A 24,842-nucleotide genomic window follows, 5' to 3' on the forward strand; every position below is an offset into this window, starting at 1 on the left:
GCATATTTTGATTGGCCTGGAGAAACAGAAATACAGTGCCGTGAATCTCAAAGGAGGAGTCTCAAGGACTCCCAGGAGAAACTTAAAGAAACAATTAGAGGAGACAAAGGAGAAATTGGGGGTTTTTTTTGGTTTTTTTTTTTACAAACCTCTGCTGGCCAGCAGATATCTCTCTACCTTTTAAGTCATTGCTCCGCTTATTCCCTTGAATGAGGCTGGGCCATATGTAACCTGTATTTCTGATGGCAAGCATACCACTTGTGTGCTAGATACTGGCATGTCACGATCTACTCTCCGTGCCAGTGACTTCCATTCTTTCCTTTTAACTTCTGAGATAGTAAATGCAGTAGGGGTGGGAAATACTCCTATTCCCCACCCCATCTCTTCACCTCTGACCGTTTCTTTTGGTCCTCTGTCCTTGTTCGCCAGTTAACCTTTTGGGAACAGACTTGCTATGTAAATTAAATTGTACATGGACGCTCCAAAGGAGGAGACCGACCCCAGCCCTTCCTTGTTGCAACAGGAACTGCTGGCTAAGGTCTCTCCTTGTGAGCCGGTCATGCGAACCAGGGTGGGTGCACTAGGTCTGCCGAACCCGTTAAGATTCGCCTAAACCCAGCAAGACCCCTTCCCAAGGTGCAGCTGTACCCTCTATCAAAACAGGCCAAGAAAAAATCCATTCTGTTATTATCTCCTGCATTCAGCAAGGAGTCATTATTCCTATGGTCAGTGAGTGTAACTCCCCCATTTTATAGTGCTGTTAATGTGGCTTTTTCCTGATCTTCCCTGTTGTTCCTAGCCCTGCTATTAGCCTCTCTTATAATGCACCGGTGCTGAGGGGTTGTTACCGCCTCAGGGAAAGATTGTATTAAGTCCAGACATAAAGAATTAAGGTTATTATTAAATAAGATGCATTCAAATGTAATGTGTGTATGTAAATAGATGTGTATAAATAAATAAAAAGGGGTTAGTCAAAAACCCACCATCCCTGTTAAATTGGGAGTGAAACAATGCCTGTGCCTATGGAAAGAAATAATAGAACAAGAAAAAAAAAAAAGGTTCGGGCCCAAAGGAGCAGGCAACCTCGGTTTGAGGAAGTTGAAAGAAAGAAAGTGAGATGTTAACTCTGTAGTTACTGGAGGGAATTAAGCAGTGAAACTATGTACAAATGTTTAAAAAAAAAGGGCATTATGAAAGAAAATTCTTTGTTTCCTTTGGGAATGTCTGTAAATAATCCAGGCAAGAGGTTATTTAAGTGAAATCATTTGACTATATAAACAATTTAGTCAAATTTGCTAAAGAGCACTCCTGGTGTGTACAATCTTTGTTTTATAAATTTAAAATAAATTGGTGGTGTTTTAGGGTTGTAAAACTGAGAAATACTTTTGCCAAACAAAAGAAACTAGTGTTGTTTAATTTTGGTATTTAGCATTTAATCCTTAAGGTAATTTTATGCTTTACAAGATTTAAATAGTTGTTTTTTAAATACATATAAAAAAAAAGTTGTGGCTTCAGCAGGGCAGCGAAGGCCAGGAAAACGGTAAAAGATTTTAAATCTGTTTTGGTAACAAATAGCAGATAGAAGCTATAGTGAGTAACCCACATTAAGCCATAAAGTGGCTCTGTGTAATCAATGGTCACTTTGTCAGAGGGGAGCCAAAATGAATTGTGTTTTCCTTTTCAAATCAAGGTGTGTTTAAAAGCAGAAGTTAAGTTAATTGTGTCCTTTTAAGACAGAGTCCCTAAATGGCTGATAACTTTAAATCCAAAGGCAAGCCAAAAAAGTCTCTGTTAATACAAATCACCTAAATAAAGATAAAAGCCATTAAAACCTGACTTGCCTATAAAACAAATACTTAAATTACTCTCCATATTTTTTGTAATTTCTCAGTTTTGCCTGCAATCAGGAAGGATATTTGTAAAGAAATATTTTAAGGTATAATCTGTCAACCCCAAGGAGGTAGAGATATGCTCTCTTTGCCTTTCAGAAAAAAATTAGGAAAAGCTGTTACCAACTGAAATGTCGCAAATTGTTCTTGAAGTGTTGCTGGGTATGCTTTACACCCAGATCACCTTTGGCATTCCTTGAACACCACCTGGTTGCACGTCAGGTGCTCTGGCCCTATTTGCTCATGTACATCACCAGACGGCATGCATGAGCAAAGGGGGAAAATGATTGCTGTAGTTAAATAAAACTGGTTTGTACCGGGTTTTTTTTCCTGTGGCCCAGCAGTATTACCAACAGTGTGTTATCTGTCAGCAACATAATGTTGGTAAAGCTGTCAAGGTTAGGCAGGCAGCACTTTCCCCTCTCTGGGAATCTTTTGGAAATATTTAGACTGATTTTATTTAGATGTTTAAATGTTGTAATTGTAAGTATGTGTCAGTTTTAGTAATGTATTTCCTTGTAAAAAGGCAGATGCCAAAACTGTTGTAAAACTTTTATTTAAGGATTTTGTAATACAATCTGGCATATTTGGACAGATTATAAAAAACTTATGTGCAGCTTCACCAACAAGGCCAAATGTCCTTTGAAGGCCACTCCCAATCAAAAGACGGAGCTCAGCCCTCATGAAATTCTAACAGGGCGCCCAATGCAACTACCGGCTGCGCCCCACTGGTTCTGGCTCAGATGGATAGTCATTTAATAAACATCACAATGCTTAATTATTGCCGACACTAATGAAATGTGTGAGGTCTTTTTATATATATAGCAGCCCTGCCACTTGCTGAAACCAGGAGACTGGGACTACATAGGGGTCCATCAGCGAGGAGCCGCCCTGGCTCCATGCTGACGGACACTTATCAAGTCCTGCTAATTATCAACACCGCTGTGAGGTGCTGAGAGCTGGCTGCCCAGCAGCAATTACAACAGGAACATCTAATCTAACAATTGGCAACTCTACTGTGCCCGCTGGGAGCTGTAGCCCCATACCCACAGGAGCGGGATTTCGAGAGGCTCCGGTGGAGCTGCCAGTTCGTCTCACTAAGATGGGACCAGGCAACGACCCTGAGGCATTCCAAGTCATGTTGGGCCACCATGCTAGCCCCTTATTTGATGGGACAGACACAGATGGCTTACCATAACCTTGATCCCCGAGAGGCCTTGGAGTACCCCCGGGTGAAAGCGGCCATTTTAGAGCAGACCGGCATTAGCCCTGAGACGTACCGCCAGCACCTCCATAAAGAACAGTACCCTCCTGGGGCTCGACCTCGGGCTGTGGCCCAATGGGTACAGGATCTCTGTTGGAGATGGTTGGAGCCAGAAGGCTTGACCGGGCCTCAGGTGGGGGAGATGGTGGTGCTCGAACAATTCACCCAGATTCTCCCGGCAGGAGTGAAAGCGTGGGTGCAACGCCACCAACCGGCAACCTTGTCAGGAGCTGTGGGCCTGATGGAGGACTACCTGGCGGCTGAGGAAGCCGAGGCACTGCCACGGAGGTCCGGAAACCTGAGCAAGAGAGACAGGCCAGTCAAGAGAAGTCCTCAGGGAGAGGAGGCTCTGGAGTCACTCTCCAACACCCGCCCCACACCCACTAAGCCTCCCAGCCCCAAACCCAGGCACAGAGTCACTCGGACTCGGATTCAAAGGGAATGGCCCCACGAGGGGGGTGGAGCCCACCAAGGAAAGGCCTTGGCCCTTGGAAGGCCGGGACCATTGCGGGAAGTGCGGACAACAGGGACATTTTCAGCGGGAATGCCCCTTCATGGATTGCAGCTGTGGGCAAGTATAGGCTGCTGGACACAGAGCCTGGAAAAGGGGGCCAGAAAAATTAGTAATCCCTGCGTGGGTTGAGTGGACCCCCACGAATGCTCTTGTGGACTCGGGATGCAGTCAGACCCTCTTACAGGAGGGGCTGGTCCTGGACCTTAGACTCTCAGGGGAAAAGATACACCTACAGTGTGTCCATGAGGACATCTGCCCTTACCCCACAGCCTACATGAGGATCGAGATTGGCCAATGGGAGGAAGTCCTCCACGTGGGCGTGGCCCCCAGATTGGCTTGGCCTGCCCTGTAGTGCTGGGGCGAGACTGACCAGAATTTAGGGAGGTCCTCCAGTAATGTCAACCACCCACTCCACAAATGGAAGGCGCTACCTCTCCAGGAAGGAGACTGCTCGGATCCACACCGGACACAGATACCGGAGAAGGCATGTCTACGGCGGGGAAGGCGTCCGCCAATGCCCGACATCCATTCATGGAAGACACGCAGATAGTGCTGGAGTGGGATACTGACTTTGTGAGGGAGCAGAGAAAGGACCTGACCCTGAGTAGGGCCTGGGAGCAGGCCACTGTCCCCAGCACTGGAGAGGACATAACCCTGAGACCTTAGCAGGGGCCCCGGTTTAAGCTCCACTGGGACCACCTATATCGGGTGGTACAGGAACCACGGACACCTGAGCTGCTTGGTTTTCTGGAGGTTGCGATGAGGCCTCCTACAGCTAGTACATGCAAACCCTTGGGCAGGACACCTGAGGTGGGAAAAGACCCTTCAGAGGGTGGCTTGCTGATTTTTTTGGCCCAGCATTCACCAAGAGGTCTGGGAGTATGGGTTTGGCCCTTAGAAAGAAACAAGACAGGGAATCAATTTATTTTAGTGACCGCGGATTATGCAACCCGTTATCCTGAGGCTGTTCCTCTCTGAGCAGCCACGGCGCCGGTGATTGGCACCGAACTCGTGAAGGTCTTCGCTAGGATTGGGATACCTGTGGAGATCCTGACTGTCATAAACAGATAAGTAAGAGTTAAGAGAACAGAAGTACTTCATATCTCTTTTGCCCGTAAAGGGTTAACAAGATCTGTGAGCCTGGCTGTCACCTGACCAGAGGACCAATCAGGGGACAGGATACTTTCAAATCTTGAAGGAGGGAAGTGTTTGTGTGTGCTGTTAGTTTTTGGTTGTTGTTCATTCTGGGGGCTCAGAGGGACCAGACGTGCAACCAGGTTTCTCTCCAATCTCTTCGATACAGGCTCTTATAAGTTCAGAATAGTGAGTACTAGGTAGATAAGGCGAGTTAGGCTTATGGTTGTTTTCTTTATTTGCAAATGTGTATTTGGTTGGAAGGAGTTCAAATTTGTATTTTGCTGAAAGGATTTTAATTTGTACTTGTATACTGAGGCTGGGAGGGTATTCCCAGTGTCTATAGCTGAAAGACCCTGTAACATATTCCATCTTAAATTTACAAAGAGAATTTTTACTGTTTTTCCTTCTTTAATTAAAAGCTTTTCTTGTTTAAGAACCTGATTGTTTTTTTATTCTGGTGAGACCCCAGGGGACTGGGTCTGGATTCACCAGGGAAATGGTGGGGAGAAAGGAGGGAAGGGGGAGAGAAAGGTTAATTTCTCTCTGTGTTAGGATTACTTTCTCTCTCAGGGAGAGTCTGAGAGGGGGAGAGAGAAGAAGGGGGGAAGGTGCATTTTCCTCTCTGTTTTAAGATTCAAGGAGTTTGAATCACAGTGATCTTCCAGGGTAACCCAGGGAGGGGAAGCCTGGGAGAGGCAACAGTGAGAGAAAGGGTTTACTTTGTTAAGTATCCAGAGGGACTGGGTCTTGGGGGGTCCCCGGGCAAGGTTTGGGGGGGGGCCAGAGTGTACCAGCCACTGGAATTCCTGGCTGGTGGCAGCGCTACAAGTACTAAGCTGGAAATTGAGCTTAGAGGAATTCATGCTGGTACCCCATCTTTTGGATGCTAAGGTTCAGAGTGGGGAATTATACCATGACACTGACTAACCAGGGTACTAACAAATCCTCGGAACTGATAGCAGAGCTGTGCTGCCTCCTGAACATATGCACATGATGAACATCAGTTTACCATCCCCAAATAGACAGTCTAGTGGAGCGTTTTAATGGTACGCTGAAGTCCATGTTCCGGAATTTCGTGGAGGAAGATCCCAGCCATTGGGATACACTATTGCCAGCTCTGCTGTTCGCTATAAGGGAGGTACCCTAAGAGTTGACCGGGTTCTTGCCCTTCGAACTGTTGTATGGCAGGCAGCCCCGAGGGATCCTGGATCTCCTGAGGGAAGACTGGGAGGCACAGGAGATACGAGTACTCAGGACCACCCACCTTCGAGAATGGCTCCAAGCCTTTGGGATTTCGCCCGGGAGAATCTGCTGCGGGCCCAAGAGACAAAGGAACGGATATATAAGAGAGGGGCTAAGGTACGGAGTTTTAACCCTGGGGACTGGGTGTTGCTCTTGTTGCCCTTGGCTGAACCAAAGCTCCTGGCCAAGTGGCAGGGGCCTTACGAGGTGATCCGACAGGTCGGGCCTGTAGACTATGAAGTCCAGCTACCCGGATGACGGAGGAACATCCGAACATACCACGTGAATCTTTTGAAGGCATGGAAGGGCAGGGAGGCCTTATTCATCACCCTATCGCCCCTGGACCCAGAACGGGGACCACTTGCCAGGGAACACCTAGACCCAAAACCGGGAACACTTGGGACCGACCTCACCACGGCACAGTGGGAGCAAATATCACAGCTCATAAAGGATTTCCCCAACGTGCTATCAACCCACACAGGATGAACCAATCTTATGAGCCATCATATTGCGACGATGCCCAGCCAGAGAGTGATGGACAACCATCGACCACTGCCCCGGTAGATGTGGGCCACGGTACAACAAGAATTGGATACAATGCTCAAAATGGGCGTAGTTGAGGAGTGGAAGAGTGAATGGTGCAGCCCAATCGTTCTGGTTCCAAAACCCAATGGGACCACCCGATTCTGTATCAATTTCCAGAATGTTAACACTATCTCTCGGTTCGACATGTACCCAATGCCCCGGGTGGAAGAACTCCTAGAATGACTTGGAGGAGCGAGGTATTTGTCAACTCGAGATTTAATCAAAGGGTACTGGCCAATCTCCCTTACACCAAACTGCCGGGAAAAGATTGCCTTCCCGACGCCATTCGGCCTCTTCTACTTTGTAACCATGCTGCTCGGGCTACACGGAGCCACAGCAACTTTTCAATGGTTGATGAATAAGCTCTTGCTACCGCACAATCAATACGTAGCAGCGTATACAGACGACATTGTGGTCTCATTGTCCAGATAAGACTCACGCTAATGTGGATTTCTTTTCTAGACGAGGGGAGGAAGGGGAGCCAGATCACCTCCGGGGGCCCTTCTTAAGGGTGTGTGTGTGAGACGAGGTCTGCTTACCATGCACTAGCCCAGACAGGGTTAAGCCCCAGGTACTGAAGCAGAAGTCCCACTCTCCTGGCAAGACTGGGCATGCTCCAAGTGCTCTAGTAGTATAAAGGGAGGGAGACCAGCTAATTCTGGGCAGGAGGTGGTAGAGGAAGGATCTACCTAGGAAGCTCCTGTGGAGAGCAAGCCACAGCCTCTAACTGTGCTGGGAATCGAAGTCGTCCACGGTCCACCTGCACCCTGGCGACGACCGGCCCAGCCAAACACAGAGGACCCAACATCTCATGGGAAACCCTAACACAGACTCTGGTAGGAAGTGACCCAGGGAGGGTGACGGAGTGGTACCTCCCACCCAGCAAAGCTCAGCGTGTTTTGGTAGAACCCCCCGCACTAAGTCAGTGGCAAGCCGCTACACCAGTTAGGGCCCTGGGTCGGGGCCTGGTGGAGTTGGGTAGGCCTGGCTCCCCCTTCCGGGGCTGCCACACCTCAAAGCTAGAGACTCTGGCCACTAGACCATGCTACCCTATGCCAAAGGGGTGTTTTATGGACTTGGGCCATCAGACCCCACTGCCCTGCACCAAAGGGCGGCTCCATAGACACTGGTCGCTAGGCCACGCTGCCCAGCATCGAAGGGTGGCACTACAGACTCTGGCTGCAAGGCCACGCTGCCCTGAATTAGACAAAATGGCAAATTAAATTTAATGTGGATAAATGTAAACTAATGCACATTGGAAAAAATAACCTTGACTATACATACAATATGATGAGGGTTAATTTACCTACAATTAATCAGAAAAGAGATCTTGGAGTCATCGTGGATCTACTCTGCCTAGATATGCAGCATGATGGGGCCGCTTCCCCAAAATGACCAGTTTTGGATGGTGGTGGGTTACAAATCACTTTAGGATTGAGTGGAATGAAATGTTGTTATCCTTCCTGCATGAGTGAAGGGCAGCAGAACATACCTAGTCTGTCCTGATGGAGGGGTGAGTGGGTGAGGAATAGCTTTTATTGGACTGCACAGAAGTGACTGAGGACATCATCCTAAACCAGTGGTCCCCAAACATTTCACACTGTGCCCTCTTATTCATGTCTGTGGACCCTTGGAAGCCACGGTCGAGAACCAGAGTTGGGAGTGTGGCTGTTGCTTGCTGGGGAGAGGGGTGCAGACACGGGTAAGGGGGTTGAGGCCAAGCTGGGAGTCAGGGGCCCAGGCTGAGGGTGGGGTTGGGGAACAGCTGGGGCAGAGTGGTGCTCCCTCCCTGCCCTCCATAGGGGCTGGTCAGGCACCGAAGTGCCCCCATGAATCTTCCTCTGTGTCCCCCTAAGAGTTATGCCCCACATTTTGGGGACCACTGAACCGTACTCGCTAAGCAGAAGCTAGTGATGCCAAAGCCAAGGGAAAGGGAGAAGTGCAGGGGCCCCAGCACCAGGATCATGTCCACCCCCCAAATTCTGTCTGTGGCTCTGCCCCCTTCCACCCACGGCCCCATCCATTACATCCTCTGTTCCACCCCTTGCCCCACTGGCCCCACCCTATCACTCCTTTACCCCTGCCCTGCTGTGGCCCAGAGACCAGAGAAGCTCTGTGTCCCTGCTGCAGCCCCCAGGCCATAGCATGGAGTGGAAGCTCCTCCAGCCCTGGGGCTGACATGGAGGAGACTTTTCCAGGGGGGCCCAATTTGGCTGGGGCCCCTAGTCATGGGCCCCACTGTCCCCGTGGTGACACAAGGTTTGGGGAGGCTGAGCCCCCCTGAGTCTCCATTACATGCTCCCCAGGCTACCACTGCTTAGTGTGTGGCCAGTCTCTCTGTGTTCTCCACTGTTTGTGATGGGGAGTCTGAACGGCCTTAGGGGTAGGGCTCCAGTGGGCCAAAGGGCACCGTGTGGCAGTGCAAAGGTGCTCACTGCTCTCCCCTGCCTCAATGCTCCTCCATGGCCCCACAGAGGTTTGGGAGGGAGCAAGAAGCAACACTATGTGCTCCATGCATCCTGATCACTATCCCCACCTAGGCTGTGTTGTGAGAGGAGCATCAGAAGCTGCTGCGCTCTGCCCTCCCCTTATGCAGCCCAGCTGAGGAAAGTGACCTGGATGCAGGGAATTCAGATGATGTCGCTTCTTGTCCCTCTGCCCTGCCCCCACAGCTGCTAGGGGTGCCCAGGTTCCAGGGAGGAGCAGACAGCAATGCCAGCTGCTTCATGCACACAGGTCAGTGTCCCCATGTGGGCACAGGAGGGGGTGCAGGGATTAGGGATGAAGGGGGTGCAGGAGAGGGGTAATGGCCGGTGGCACAGGAGGAGAGTGTGGGAGTTAAGAGCAAAGGAGACACAGTTTAGGGATTAGGGCACAGGAGGGGGCAGGAGTTAGGGGTGAAGGAGGCGCAAGAGTTGGGAGTGCAGGAGCTAGCGATAAAGGGGGATTGTCCAGGGGCGATGGAGAAGTGCCAAAGTACAAGTTTTGCCCCGGGGCACCATTCCCCTAACACTGGTCCTTGATAATATTTCTTGCTAGGCGGGCGAGGGGAGAGAGAGAAGAAGCATTTTCTCTCTGTTTCTTTCCTCTCCATTTTCTGCTCCTTCCTTCAATTCCAGAAACCTCCCTTGTATTTCAGACTGTGCAGTGACGCCCTCCCCACCCCAGGACTCTGGAGCCTTTGGAGCAGAAAGATCCCAGGAGCTGAGGGTGAATCCAGGGGTGAGTAGCTGGCAGGAAGGAGTCCTAGCAGCTCTTCGGGGAGTGCAGGTGAGGAATGACTCCCCCTGCTCTAGATTCTCCCGTGGGGGGCTGGGGAGCAGGGAGGGTTGTGTGATAAATTCCATCCAACTCCCCCTTTGATCCAAGCCCAGGGATGTCTCTGCTCTGCAGGATCCTCTTGGCAGCACCAAACAAGGGATGTTTTCCATTGCCCAGGAGACGCCAGGCAGGGACTAAAGGCAGTCCCAGACTTTCCCTCTCGCTGAAGATAAAATGGGTGGGGAACCCCCCCCATACATCGGAGAGATTTTAAATGGACACTTGAGAATCCTGGAGAGACCAGGGGGAAATCAGGGGTGTCAAGAGAGCAGATCATTTGAGGGGAAAGGAAAGAATCTCCCCAGATTTTAGAGCTCGGTGTGAGACACTGAGAGAGAAAAGGGGCAGAACTAGAGAGAATTTGTATCAGGGGTGAGAGGCAAGTGGCACAAACAGGGACAGGATCCAATTAACTCCCTTCCCCCCGCCCGCCACTTCCCTCCTGGGAATTTCCTGGCTGCACAGAGACAGTTCAACCGCCCCCACCCCCGCAACTCCGGCTTCTCCCCTCCCTGCCCGACACCCCCTCCCCCCGCAGGGACCCCCCGGGCCCGGCTCCGCTCCCCCATCCCAGCGGGGCCGGGGCAGATCCTGCTGCAGCTCCACTGGGCCGAGGCAGCTCCGAGGCTTCTCCCAGGTTCCCGGGGGCAGAGAGTCACTTTCCCGACAGGCCCCGGGATCTCTCACTCACCGGCTCATACAGAGGCAGCAACACCTTCTTTCTCCCACCCCCACCAGGCTCGCATGGAGCATGCGCAGTTTCAACTGCTGAACCCCTCCCTCACCTGGGCTGGAGAGGGCGGACGCCCCCCCCCACAGGAGGCTGGGAGATGTAGTTCCGGAGTCTCTCTGGAACGGAAGTGACGTTACGAGGGCGGCGGAGGTGGAGCGAGAATGCGCGCGGGGCGCTGCCCTTCTGCCTCGCTCGTGCCGAGCCGTTGGAGCCTGTCCCGCGCCCGGAGGAGGGTTTGTGCAGTTGACGCTCTGGGCATGTGCAGATCGCGGCGGGAGAGAGACCTTCATTAACTGCCCCGGGCCCGGGCCCTGCTCGCGCTGGAGCCTGCCCCGCTGCGGAGCTACAGCCTCCAGGTACCGGAGCGGGGGCTGGGAAAGGGGCGGGTGGAAAGTGTCTGTACAGCCCAGCCCGGACGCGGGCGAGACGAGCCATTGATCCCCGAGGAGCGGGGAGAGAAAGGGGAGGGGCTGAGATCCCCTCGGATTTACCGCTGCCCCCTCCCGTGGAGACCCCCCCCCATCCCCATCAGTCCTGTCCCCTTTCTCTCTAGAGAGCAACGAGCAGCATCCAGGGTGACCCCCCCCCCCAAAATCCCTGAGAAGTTCCCTGTTCCCCTCCCCCGTTTGTGTCCCATTTTCTCTCCGTTTCACCAGTGTCTAGCTCTCACTGTAGCTGGTGGGGGCTCTGGGGGTATCTGGGGTCCCTGGCCAGGGACTCTGGGGACTGGGTGATAGGGAATATCTGGCAGGACCCTGACTTGGGTTAGGGGGATGTCTGGGGCCCCCTGGCTCTGGGTATTGGGGGTGTCTGGGGGCTGCTACTAACCATGATCCTTCTCTCTGATCAGCTTGTGCCAGAATCCTGGCTCCAAGCACTGCCAGGCAGTCCCCGGCCAGGCCCACTCACCATGATAACTTTCTATCCACTTATCAAACACTGTGAGGTGAAATCACAGATTTTTCTATTTTCCGCTCTTGAAAACTGCGGGAGCTTCCGGTCCCATAGGGAATATTCATGCCCACCCGCAGTCCTTGTCCTAGATCTGGGGGGGTGAACAAGTTGGGAAGGGGGTCAGCGCTGCCACACAATGGTCTCTTCCACAGCCTTCTGGACTCCTCCTTTCTGAAATCTGGTTTCATTGAGAACACTGTTATTCCAGAGTCACTGCATGGAAAGACAAGGAGTGACTCCAGATGGACAGTGAGGCAAATGAGACTAGCAATTCTCCCTGTGACGAGGGGCTCTCATTAGCTGGTCTCCCCAGAGAGCTAAAGGAGGGGAGGCTGTTCAAATGCTCTGTCCCTCTCTGCTCTGGACATTGGGGTTCAACTTCCTGGATTAGATGCTGCAGCCTCCATTGTGATCTGGGAGACCAGGCTTAGCAGCTGCTGCTCCCCCAGCGGGGGTTCTGTGCTGGGAAGTGACCTTAATTAAAACTGCTTCTCTGCCTGGCCCAGGTGATGACATTCTCCAGCTTGTACTAGCCCCTTGGGGCAGACCTGGGCCCTGTTAATACAAATTTTACCACAGACTCCAGGTAACTGAACGACCTCTGGGAAAGTGCTGTGGACTAGCAAGAAAGTGACTCTACACAAACAGCCTCTCCTCTTTTCCCCTCCCATTAGCAATTGCCAGGAGCAAATCCAGCCATGGGAGAGCAAAGCTCCCAGGAATGGGGCTTTCCCAGACAGAAGGGCAGGGAGAGAGGACAGGGGAAGGAGAAACTGAAAGGGGTTGTGGGAGAAATGAGTGGGGAGAGATTTCCAGCTCTCTAATCCACCCAGACACATGTATTACAGCATCCCTGGGCAGAACTACTTTCCAGTGAACAAGAAAAGGATCAGACAGAGGAAAAGCCATTTCCTGACTCCATATTTCCCCTGCTGGGGTGTGACTGCCGTGGGGGCAGTGTCTGAGGGAATCCCTCACAATGACTCCTTTGGTTCTGTTCTTTTCTAGCCTTGTGGTCAGAGACTTTGTTACGGGATGAGGGGAAGGAGAAGGGAGGTTAAAAATGTGTCTGTGGCCTTAGCCTGGCAGGAGGGGCCAGGTCTGCACTGTAATAAAGAGATTGAGCGTTTTCCCAGGATGACAGAATCTCGGATGTCTGTCTGCAGGGAAAAGGCCTTGGAGAATTTTCCTGTGAATTTAACTAAAGCCTGTTCTGAAACCCCCACAACTGCCCTTCTCACCCTCCCAGGCTGCACAGTGACGTCCATGTTTCACTCCAGCTCATCCCATCCTCCCACAGGAGAGGGAAGAGAAATGACTCCAGAGGAGTCTGTTCAGGTAGGGATTATCGGGGGATTGCTGGTGTGTTCCTGCAGGAGGAAGAGGAACAGGAAATACACCGGAGATTGAAAGATTTGCACAGTCTGGTTTGGAGCGGGGCAGGAAATGCACAGGGTGGGGAAGAGAGGAGGACAGCTTGTGACAAACCTGCTGGGAGTTGTTTAATAAGTGGCCCAGATTCTAGGAACAGACCCATGACATTAGGAGGTGGAAATACCCTAATTTGTGAAACAAAAAATAACCCACCTACACAGAGCTAGGAAAACTGACCAGACTCCAAGTGCTGGAGCCTGACCTTACTGACCAGCAGCTGCTGTAGATATGAAAGGGGCACCCACCAGTGAGGTTTAGGGCAGATTCCCCTCTCTTCATATCCAGCTCCTCACAATGAGGAGAGTGTTGGGTTTCCTACCAGGGAGCTCTCCCTGGTCCCTGCTAGGCGCTCCATCTCCTGTATCGGTCTGTGGCTAGTAGGTGTGATGGATCTGCTGGGAGAGAAAAGGGGCTCAATTGGTCCCCTTAACCTGGGACTCTGACTGTGATCCACCTAGAGCTTGCATTTGATTGGCTTTTCGTCCTCACAAATAGTGGGAGTGCGAGTGGGGTAGCAGGTACTGAGTGTTGGACCCTTGCTTTTTCAGAGGCCGGTGACCTTCGAGGAGGTGGCTTTGTATTTCACCAGGGAAGAGTGGGCTCTGCTGGACTCTGCTCAGAGAGCCCTCTATAGAGATGTCATGCAGGAGAACTATGAGAATGTGACCTTGCTGGGTAAGGATTCCTGTCTCCTCAGTTCTTGGAAAGGGAAATGAAGAGATATGGTTCACGCCAGCCCCACAATGTCACCTCTGCTCTGCCCTGTCTCTGCATCACCCCAGTATGCCAGTGACACACACACTGCCACAGACCCTCCCCTGCTGCAGAACACTTTGGGAACAGAGCACAGGAGCAGTATCGCACAGTGTCAAATATCTCCTGTTTGCACAAGTAAACTTCTTTGAGATGGGGCGACCACATCTGCATGCAGTGTTATGCTCCTACAAAGCACACGGGCGCTTTATAGAGGAAGGTAAATACACAGCATTTATTGAGAATATAACAGTTAGCATATGCTTTTTACACACACACACACTTCTGCTAGTGATGTTCATATTTTTACCAGTCTGTTGTAGCTCGAGTCAATCAAATGGCCAGTGAGATTGAGCACGAGTGTTGAGCTGGGCTCTTGTCGGTTGCGATCCAATGCTTCTGGAGTGTGGCAAGACGAACCCAAAGTCCCATGGCCAAGCACCCTGGTTCTTATAGGTTTTTTCCTTTGTTGAAGTCTATGGATTTTGCTGTGTCAGTTTGTGATGGGTTACTTCTTAATTGGTGTAACTATTCCAATACACCTCCGAGACAGTCATCCTGTCCTTTGTTCTGATTTAATCAATCGTCCTCAGGGGTGCCAGCCTTTATCTCAGGGCCATCAATCTGCCCTTCATTATGGATATGCATTGATGATTCTTTGATGTCCATTAAGTCTCTTTACTTCTTCCTTGACTCTGGCTATAACAATGGCCTTTACGCCTTATCTTTTTCTGATGCATTCATCCTCATTCACACAAACCGATTGAAAATACAAACAGTAGTATTTTATATCGAGCAAAAAGGCATTGCAAATTCAATCTTGCCTTCAATGTTTCTCTAATCTGCTTAACATAGACACAATAGAGAATCCTGTCTCTTACTTACTAAACCTTAAAACAAAAAAAATGTGTATTTAACTAGAGTGCCTAATTTGTAATACAAATAGGAAACCATAGTAGACAGTATAACTTATCCTAAAACAAAAGGTAACCATAATCAGTCAGAAGGATTGTTCTGGTCTGTCATTCCTTTCTGCTATTCAAAAAGGGTGGCTGACGGGATGAAATCAAATCCTACATTAATTCTCACAGTACATTATAAAATCCAGCTCCTACAGCTGTATTCGAGATGTGGGCGTACCATAGATTTATATACAGGTAATATATTTTCTGTCTTATCTATCCTTTGCTTAATGATTCCCAACATTCTATTTGCTTTTTGACTGCCGCTGCACATTGAGTGGATGTTTTCAGAGAACTATCCACAGTGACTCCAAGATCTCTCTCTCGAGTAGAAGCAGATAAATTAGACCTCATCATTTTATATGTATAGTTGGAATTATGTTTTCCAATGGGCTGCAATATGTGCTAAACTGACAACTAGCACTGCTGAGATCCTGCTTTCGGTAATATCCCTGCTCTTCCTGTTCCCTTTCTCCACTGAACCCCATGCATGGGCTCATGCTTCCTGTTCCCAGCTTCCCTAGAACTCTCATTGTCTCCGAACCTCTCTGTCAGCAAGAAGCAGAGCCAGGGAGACTTGCCCTCTCTCTGGAGTCTTGGATTTCTGGGATATGGATTTCTTTTCTCTGTGTTTTAGGAACCTCTTTGAAATTGAGTGTCTGTGACATTAACCACAATGCAATCTGGACTGTTGAACAGCTGTCCCCTCAGTTTCAAAAGCTAGAGTGACTTTTACACAGTTTTACTGTGAGAACAGCCACTCCTGGGCAGTTAACACACAGTCTCCAGCATGTAACTCACTCCCAGCTACACAGTATTGAGTGCTGCTAGTCAGCGACTCGTGAGTTACAGTGCAGCACAGGAAAACCCCAGAAAATTCTCTGTTCCCAGACTTCCCCCAGAAATGTGCATCTTTCCCTGTCCAGCACACTGCTGAACAATGCAAGCTCATATGAAGTCTGTCATTTTGTCAGTGGAAAATGACATGCACCAGCCTTGTTATCCCATGTAGATGAGTGGACTCACCCCTGTGGTGCCTCCTGCTGGTGACTTCTGGGAATTAGCTCATTCCACCTCCGGCACACCCTCTGCAGGCCAGTGATCTGCCTGTCCTCTGGCCCCCATGTCACTCCCTGGACCTGGTGCCCATTTTACCTGGGGTGCTGCCCTCTGGCAGTAACCCCTCAGTCTTAGGGTCTTCCCCTCCCCAGGGATCTCCCACCCACTATTCCTACCTTGGCTCAGTATAAGGCCAGTCATTGTCTAGCCCCACACCCTGGGGCAGGCTGCAGTATCAGCCTACTCATCACTGGCAAGGAGGGTTTGGACCTGCTGCCTTTGCCTATCCCTGGGCTTCCCTCTGCAACCCCCCAGTACCTATTGCCTTCTGCTAAGCCTCAGCCTGGGGCTTTCCAGGCTGGAGCTCCCCAGCTCCTTTGCCTTTCCCCAGCCCTGCTCCACTCAGGTACTCTGTGTCTAGCTCCCTGCAGCCAGGCCCATCTCCTTCTACAAACAGAGAGAGACTCTATCTGCCCCCAGCTTCTCGACTTTTATAGGGCCAGTTGAGTGTTTGGGGCACGGCCCCAGCTGTAGCCACTTTCCCCAATCAGCCCAGCCTAAAAGCTGTTTTCTCCAGCCACAGCCATGTCCCAGGGCTGTTTTTAACCCCTCAGGGCAGGAGCGGGAATCCACCCCGCTACATCCCAAATGCAGTTTCCAACACACTTTAATCCAAACACACTAGTTGGATAAAACAATGAAACAAGATTGTTAACTACCAGAAAGAAGATTTTAAGTGACTACAGTTACTGAGGCATAAAAGTCAGAATTGTTTACAAAAGAAATGCAAGATAAAACACAAACTAACATGTAAGTCAGGGGTGGGTAAACTATGGCCCTCAAGCCCAGTCTGCTCGGCCACTGAGCTCCTGGCCGGGGAGGCTCCCCCTTCCCCTGCTGTCCCCTCGCCCCCACTATCACCCTGCAGCCTCAGCACGCCGCACTGCCAGCGCTCGGGCCCACCACTCCTGGGCAGTGCTACAGCAGTGAGGCTGCAAGCTCCTACCACTCTGAGCGGCATGGTCAGGGGGCCATACAATTTTGCAACGCTGATGTGACCCTTTGCCCAAAAAGTTTTCCCACCCCTGATCTAAGTTAACAAGCTGAAATGGATTGAAAGCAAATGTTCTCTCACCATATGCTGAGACAGGCTGGTTTTCTGTTCAGCCAGGACTCCCCCTAACCCACCCTTGCTGCCCAAGTTCAGTTCTTCAGAAGTTGTTGTGAGCAGAGGGAAAGTGGGGAGAGAGTCTCAAGTATTTTCCTCACCTCTTTTTATAATTCAGTCCTTTTGTACTAGAAACAACTTCAGTTCTCAATTGAGTCATGGTGCCAGGTTGTCTGTTGTAGATATGAGCTTCAAGTCTCCTGGTGATGGAATGTAAATGTCTTCTTCACACCTTCCCCCTGCCGCAGAATGGCTATTTGACCGGCTGTTTGCCTTGCTGTCTCCGAGAAACTGATCTTCCCCAGAATTGTAACTTTTTCAGTAATATCATACAGTAAAATCTCATAACTTTACATACAGTGTTGCTATACATTTTAACAGGATAATATTCAGTAGATTATGTGTTTTCAAAATGCCATTCTGTGTACAAAATTGATCATAATTTTCTAGAAGTGTGAACATAGGGGTACAGACTGACATAGTGTCTGTGTGGGTTCCCAGCAGATATGTGGGTATTTCAATACATCATAAGCAGAGTGTTCAGCATCTTCAAGGACCAGGGGAGCTGGTCCTGGGAATTCACTGCTTCACCAATGTGACACTGTATGGAATTGTGAGACATTTTATATTATTTTTTGTATTATCAATACCAATTTGATAACATTGAAATGACTCATGCTAGATATGCCATGTAAGGTGGCAGTGAAAATATAATGCTTTTCCAAGTATGTTAATTTTGTTTCTATGTTTGTATCACCTTTTGTATTGTGAGTTATAGATTTATAGAGTATATCTGTATTTCCAGACTTGTGCAGTGTTTCTGGATGAGACATATTGGCATCAGCATTGCCTAGGCTGTTTGATGGCCCATCAGCTGTACAATGAGACCATGGAAAGGATCAAGGGCAAGAGTGGGCTAACTTTTTAGCCTGAGGGCCACATTGGCATCCCCAAACAGCCTGGCCACACCCTCATACCCCCCCCCACTTACCGCCCCCTAACTGCCCCCCCTCAGAATCCCCGAGCAATCCAACCGCACCACTCCTTGTCCCCTGAGTGCCCCCTCCACAGACCCCCCCTCCCTAACTGCCCTCCCAGGACCCCAACCCCACTGCCACCTGTCTCCTGACTGCCGTGACCTCTATCTACCCCTGTGCCCATTGACAGACCCCTGGGACTTCCACACCTATCCAACTCCCTGTCCTCCCAGAACCTCCGCCCCATCCAACTGTCCCCTGACTGCCCCCCCGGGACTCCCTGCCCCTTATCTAACCCCCTGACCCCCTTACCATGCCTCTCAGAGCAGCGTATCTGGCAGCCACGTGAACCGTGCAGAGCCAGACACACTGCCCCGCAAGAGTGCTGCCTGCACAGTGGCATGGCTGTAGGGGAGGGGCTAGCCTCCCCAGCCGGGAGCTAAGGGACCAGGCAGGACAGTCCTGTGGGCTGGATGTGGCCCGTGGGCCATAGTTTGCCCATCCCTGATCAAGGCCATAAACCTATTGAGTCAGCAAGACATGCAGGGATATGTCTGTGTACTGAGCACTCCGAGGCTTTTCCATGCCATGTGCTGTGAAGCTTGTGTTTGGGACACAGGTAGTACAAGCCACATGGCAAAAGGAATATAAAGGGCAGCTGCATCATCTGCATTTTGTCTTCAATCCCTCTTCCTACCTCTGAAGCAACTTCTCTACAAATTGAAGCCTTGAACAAAGGACTGAATGACCCATCCAAACTGTGAATGCATTCCAGATGGACTTTCAAGTCAGCCATTCACGAATACTGCTAAGAACCTGATATATAGATTTCTGAATGCATCTCACTGCTTTCCCATTTAACAACTTTTTTCGTGTCCTGTCTTGTCTTTCCATGCTAAAGGATTGGCTGGCAGTGTGGTCTTTTGGGTAAGATCCAAACCTATAGTGATCTTGTAATGTGGCTGACCCTTTGGGGTCAGAAAAACATTTTGTATGTGAGCAGAGTTTTTAAATAACCTCTCGCTGTACTGGACTTAAGTGCTGATTGGGAGTCAGAGAACTGGAATGCAATAAAGGAGGCTGTGTGATTTCTTTTTTCAGCTTTTCGATAACCAGTGTGGGGGATCAGAAGCACAGTTTGTGACTGGTCAGTGAGTTTAACTTCAGTGTTAACCAGCAATTTTGGAAGCATCTGCTCTTCCTTTTTCAGCCTGCCCTGACCTTGGCATTTTCAGTGTGGACTGCCCCAGGCACACCAGGTCACACTAAGCACTGAAGTTAAATTTAATAGAATGTTTTTTATGACAGTCTTATGAAATCAACTGAACTCCTTTGTTTTTTTTTCAACTGAGCAGGATTTCCAGTTTCCAAACCTGATGTGATCTCCCAGCTGGAACAACGGGAAAAGCCATTGGTCCCAGACCTCCAGCATTCAGAAAAAAGAGAGATCCTGAGAGTTCCCTGCACAGGTGAGGAAAGATTAAACCAACTCAGAATCTATAAGTGCCTGAAGAAAACATCTGGGGCACCCTACAATGCCCTTGGAAGGTCTCAGTTCATTATTGTCCCTAGCAGGGGTCGTATCCTTAGGGTAAATATAGCTCATGGCTTCCTGTAGACCCTAGCAGACACCAGGCAGTAGCTTCCTCCCTTCCCCCTGTGAATTTGGATGGGATGTGAAGGCCGAATTGATCCCTTCCTCTCTCCTATTTGGTGGAAGAATTTGGGGGAGTTCAGTTCCTGATTTTTGCTTGACCTTTCTCCAGTGCTTATATTGTTTTGGCCTTCTCCTTTCCATTCCTGTTTGAGGTTTCTGTCTCTATCACAGCAGGTGACGCAATGGTATGTGAGAAAGAGAAGAATTCTCAGCAGGAAAATGTTGAGCAAGTGGATAAACACAGAGAATTATCACAAAGGTCAAAAAGAAATGTGTCCTGGAGTCATAAGCAGGAAAAATCCAGTGAAATTCAGCACAGACCAGAAAAAGAGCAGCCAGGGGAGAAAATGGGTAACTGTATTTCCTGTCAGGAAACTCGGAAGGACCTCAAGGAAACCACAACACACCAGGAAATCCTGAGCGGAAAGAGAAAAAATACGTGCACTAAGTGTGGAAAAAATGTATGTGATTACTCCATCCTTATAAAGCATCAGAGAATCCACACAGGGGAGAGGAGGCCCTATGAATGCAGTGAGTGTGGGAAAAGCTTCACTAGAAGCTCAGGCCTTTATCAACATCAGAGAATCCACACAGGGGAGAGGCCCTATGAATGCAGTGAGTGTGGAGAAAAATTCAGTCGCAGCTCAGTCCTTATTAGGCATCAGAGAATCCACACAGGGGAGCGGCCCTATGAATGCAGTGAGTGTGGGAAAAGCTTCACTAGCAGTTCAGACCTTTATCAACATCAGAGAATCCACACAGGGGAGAGGCCCTATGAATGCAGTGAGTGTGGAGAAAAATTCAGTCGCAGCTCAGTCCTTATTAGGCATCAGAGAATCCACACAGGGGAGCGGCCCTATGAATGCAGTGAGTGTGGGAAAAGCTTCACTAGCAGTTCAGGCCTTTCTAAACATCAGAGAATCCACACAGGGGAGAGGCCCTATGAATGCAGTGGTTGTGGGAAAAGCTTCACTAGCAGCTCAGGCCTTTATCAACATCAGAGAATCCACACAGGGGCGAGGCCCTATGAATGCAGTAATTGTGGGAAAAGCTTCACTAGCTGCTCAGGCCTTTATCAACATCAGAGAATCCACACAGGGGAGAGGCCCTATGAATGCAGTGATTGTGGGAAAAGCTTCACTAGCAGTTCAGGCCTTTCTAAACATCAGAGAATCCACACAGGGGAGCGGCCCTATGAATGCAGTGAGCATGGGAAAACTTTCAGTCGCAGCTCCAACCATCTTACCCATCAGAGAATCCACATGGGGGAGAGGCACTATGAATGCAGTGAGTGTAGAAAATGCTTCTCTCGTAGCTCAGCCCTTTCTCAACATCAGATAATCCACACAGGGGAGAGGCCCTATGAATGCAGTGAGTGTAGAAAATGCTTCACTAGGAGCTCAGACCTTTATCAACATCTGAGAATCCACACAGGGGAAAGGCCCTATGAATGCAATGAGTGTGGGAAAAGCTTCACTAGGAGCTCAGGCCTTTCTAAACATCAGAGAATCCACACAGGGGAGAGGCCCTATGAATGCTGTGAGTGTAGAAAATGCTTTACTGACAGCTCAGCCCTTTCTCAACATCAGATAATCCACACAGGGGAGAGGCCGTATGAATGCAGTGAGTGTGCGAAAACCTTCAGTCGCAGTTCACACCTTATTAGGCATCAGAGAATCCACACAGGGGAGAGGCCCTATGAATGCTGTGAGTGTGGGAAAAGCTTCACTAGCAGTTCACACTTTATTACGCATGAGAGAATCCACACAGGAGAGAGGCCCTATGAATGCAGTGAGTGTGAGAAAAACTTCACTAGCAGCTCAGGCCTTTCTAAACATCAGAAAAGCCACACCAGTGAGAGGACCCCATAAATGCAGTGAGTGTGGGAAAACCTTCTGTTGGCACTTAGCCCATGTTAGTCATCAGACAATCTGTAAGGAAGATGAACACCATAAAAACCTCTAGGGCTATCAGTACTTTTTCTTTAATAATTTTCCTGATTCCCACATAGTTACTTTTTAAAGCTGTTTGAACTGTTTGCAGCATGGTTATCCCTCAGTTTGACCAGATGAGTGGCCCATTTTTGCCTTTTGAAGTTTGCCCTGTTTTGATGTGGACCCATTTGTCCTTTCTATCAACTCCATTATCCCATGAGTAATTTGAGTGTGCCCTTCCTATCAGGAACCAGGGAGCATCACATTTATACTATTCCTCCTATTTCAAAGTTATTGTTAGTCACCAGTGATACAGATTATATCGCCAGTTCTCACGTTGCTCTGGGTTGTGCTGAAGAGCAGATATAATGGGAATTTTTCAAACTATATGTAAATGAAGAAGAGCAGGGGCAGGAAAAAAAAGTGTAATTTCAGCCTGTATGACACTGGAAGGAGATGGGGAAGGAGGGAATCTCTGAGTCTCCCCATCACTGCAGAACTGTTACCTTTTGTCTGTGCCATGCAAAGGTTATCTTCATCACATTCTATCCATCCACTTCTCACAGTGTCCTGTGAGGAACAGTTCTCAGCTGTCTGTGCTTGGAGATGATGCTTTGAATTCTTTAATCCTATATCAGAGTTGCTATGACTGGAGATGAAAGTGTCAAAGACCTGGAAGGGGAATTCAAATGGATCCCAAACACTGTGATCACTGGGAATTTAAATCCCAGGTTCCCTCTATTGGTAAAGCCACTTCTGGCAAGGTGAGTGGCTTTGTCCCCCATTATGGCAATGCTAGGATACTAAAAAATTTGTAAATAACATAACTGACTATTGAGACAGTGCTGAGTGAAGCAGGTTTGAATGGCTCAGAGGAGAATGTGATGGGAGATTCTCTTGTCCTGATTCTGAGTAACAGATGTAACCCGCTCTGGAATTTCACTTGACGCTTTCATTGTCATGTATTGTATCTCTCTGTGATGTGGGGTTCTATCTTTCCTGAAGGCTGTTTGGTCACTCAATTGGATATTAGTTCAGTTTGATAGGATATAATCAGATTTATTGGAGAACGTAAGATAAATGGACGTTTGCTAAAGTCATTTCTCACTTCAGCTTTGCTTTTTCCCTATCCCTCCATTATGACATGGAGAAAGTTCAAGTGGAGTTCTGTCAACAGGAGAGAACTCTCCAATTTACTGGACAGGCTAACAAAGAAACAGCAGTGATTTAAAATCTCCACTCAGAAATGGTGAACAACAGCAGAACTCCAAGGAAGTGTATATGATCACAGTGTAGTTCAATTGTTTCAGTCAATATTGTCTCAGATGATCTGGGGAGAGAATTCCATGATAAGTGATTTTGAACTAGGCTAAATGCCAATGTATTTGGTTCCCAGAGCATGTGTAACCCAGGTCCTACAGAAGCTAGCCAGCTAATCCTATATTGTGGAAGATGCCCTTCATGACACAGATGTTGAGGAAATAGAAGTGGGCTTTTTGTTGAATTTATACTTTGTGGATGCTAAAAATGTGTATAAAATGAAATTAGTTTTGTAAGTCTAATAGCTGCAGAAAAATAATTATTTTTTAATAGAAACTCCAGTTCTGGTAACTAACAGAGATTCTGATCCAGGCCTGTATCCACTCCCTTGCCTGCACCTGTGCCACCAATTTAAAGAAAAGCTGAGCATGTTTTGGGAAGCCATTCCTCACTAACACTGCTGAGATTTTGAGTGGTTTTTTAAAGGATTCCACTTCAGAGAAGTGTAAATTTACCCTAACTAAAGCCAAGGATTTGGAAAGAACTGGGGCTGGAAGAGTCCACACTCAGTTCTTGGTTTCCATCCCAGTAAAGGAAGCTATAGTGGCCAATGACCCAAGGAAAATTGTTTGTACCACTCCACTTCCTAGTTCTGTGTCACTGATGGCAGTTCCAGAGGATACCAGAGTTAGATTGAGAACAGTCATCCTTCACCATTTGGAGCCAAAGAGAGAGTGCTTCCTAGGACGTTCCTTCCCTGTGGATCGCAAACTGGCTGCCTGATTGGGTAACAAGGACTTTCAGGCTGTAAAAATGATGGTAACCAATGAGGCAATGAATGCATCCAGCTCCAGTTTCATACTTCTGGATACACACATGTTGAGTCCTGATTCCATGGTTTTGTGTCTGATCCTGTGACTACACAATAAAGCTGATCTTGGCATAGCTGCACCAATGTAGCTGTGCTGCTGTAACACTGCTATTACAGACTCTCTCAGCCAATGGGAGAGATCTCTAGAGTCAAATTAATTAGTCCAGGTTCTGCAAGTGGCAGCAGCTATGTTGGCAGGAGAAGTTCTCCTGCTGATGTAGCACTATCTATACAGGGAGTTAGGGCTGTGTAACTACGTTGCTCAGCTGTGTGAATTTTTCACACAGCTGCACAATATACTTTTACTGATAAATGTATTTTAGTGTAGACCAGACAGTTTTACCTCATGTTTTATGCATTTACATCATTTCTTCTCTAGCGTCTCCTACTTTGAAAGATTAAAAAGTGTGAAAAGAGAGGTATTTTTTCCTCATGATGCAGACATTCTCGCACAGGAGACCTGAGATGTATGAATTCACAGAAGTGATTGGGACAAACCGCAACTTAAGCCAAGGTTCAGTTGTTGGCAATGAGCATTAAAAGAAAACTAACATATATGAAAAGAATTTGTGATCATTTAATGTTCTTGTTACCTATTAAAATGAAATTATAGGTGAAGTTATTGAATAAAGAGTAAGAAACTAATTGTGTGATGATCTGAATTATTTTGGAAAACTTAAAGTTGTCTTGTTTTTTGTTTTGTTAGTCATACAGGAAATGATGGCTAATCTTGAAAAGTTAATTTGATGTAATTTACCCCCTATAGTGTAAGGAGTTCTGGTAGAAAACCTCACTCCAAAGGTTGGGGTGGGAGAGTGTGTGTGAGAAAGAGTGTATAAGAGAATATTGGCCCAGTATCGATTTTAACTTTTCGTGTTTTCAGATAGAACTTATTTTGATTAGTTTCAAAGTCAATCTCTATTAAAATGAAAGCTACTCAAAGAGATAAATTGTCTAAGTTTTTACCCACTTAGACTGTAAGGGTCACTGACTTCCCCACTTCTCTAATTTGCAAATGAAAGGCCTGACATCTGTCATAGGATGATTGCAGCTTTCTACCTGCTGGACACATCAACCATCAGTATGAAGGAAAAGGCTGAAGTCCATTGCCTTTCTGGTCAATAAGCC

General features: G+C 48.5%; 3 protein-coding genes and 1 long non-coding RNA gene across 4 annotated transcripts in view; 3 read left to right on the top strand and 1 right to left on the bottom strand.

Moving 5' to 3' along the window:
* The window catches only part of LOC115650666 (zinc finger protein 501-like), a 1,041,190-nt gene that overhangs the window by 431,254 nt on the left and 585,094 nt on the right, over positions 1 to 24,842 (bottom strand). The window lies entirely within an intron of this gene.
* On the top strand, positions 2,904 to 4,211 carry LOC115650678 (zinc finger and SCAN domain-containing protein 16-like). Its single transcript, XM_030560964.1, has one exon. The coding sequence runs from the start codon at positions 3,041 to 3,043 to the stop codon at positions 3,794 to 3,796; it is 756 nt and encodes a 251-aa protein (XP_030416824.1). The 5' UTR covers positions 2,904 to 3,040; the 3' UTR covers positions 3,797 to 4,211.
* Positions 10,808 to 13,637, top strand: LOC115650682. The gene is made up of 3 exons (XR_004000192.1): positions 10,808 to 11,041; positions 12,889 to 12,977; positions 13,622 to 13,637. It is a non-coding gene; the product is annotated as an uncharacterized LOC115650682 (long non-coding RNA).
* LOC115650661 (zinc finger protein 420-like) lies at positions 13,717 to 21,613 on the top strand. The gene is made up of 4 exons (XM_030560915.1): positions 13,717 to 13,748; positions 19,348 to 19,461; positions 19,821 to 21,174; positions 21,259 to 21,613. The coding sequence occupies exons 3-4, from the start codon at positions 19,832 to 19,834 to the stop codon at positions 21,518 to 21,520; spliced, it is 1,605 nt and encodes a 534-aa protein (XP_030416775.1). The 5' UTR covers positions 13,717 to 13,748; positions 19,348 to 19,461; positions 19,821 to 19,831; the 3' UTR covers positions 21,521 to 21,613.

This window comes from Gopherus evgoodei, chromosome 4, assembly GCF_007399415.2.
Source record: "Gopherus evgoodei ecotype Sinaloan lineage chromosome 4, rGopEvg1_v1.p, whole genome shotgun sequence".
NCBI classification, from domain to species: Eukaryota; Metazoa; Chordata; order Testudines; family Testudinidae; genus Gopherus; species Gopherus evgoodei.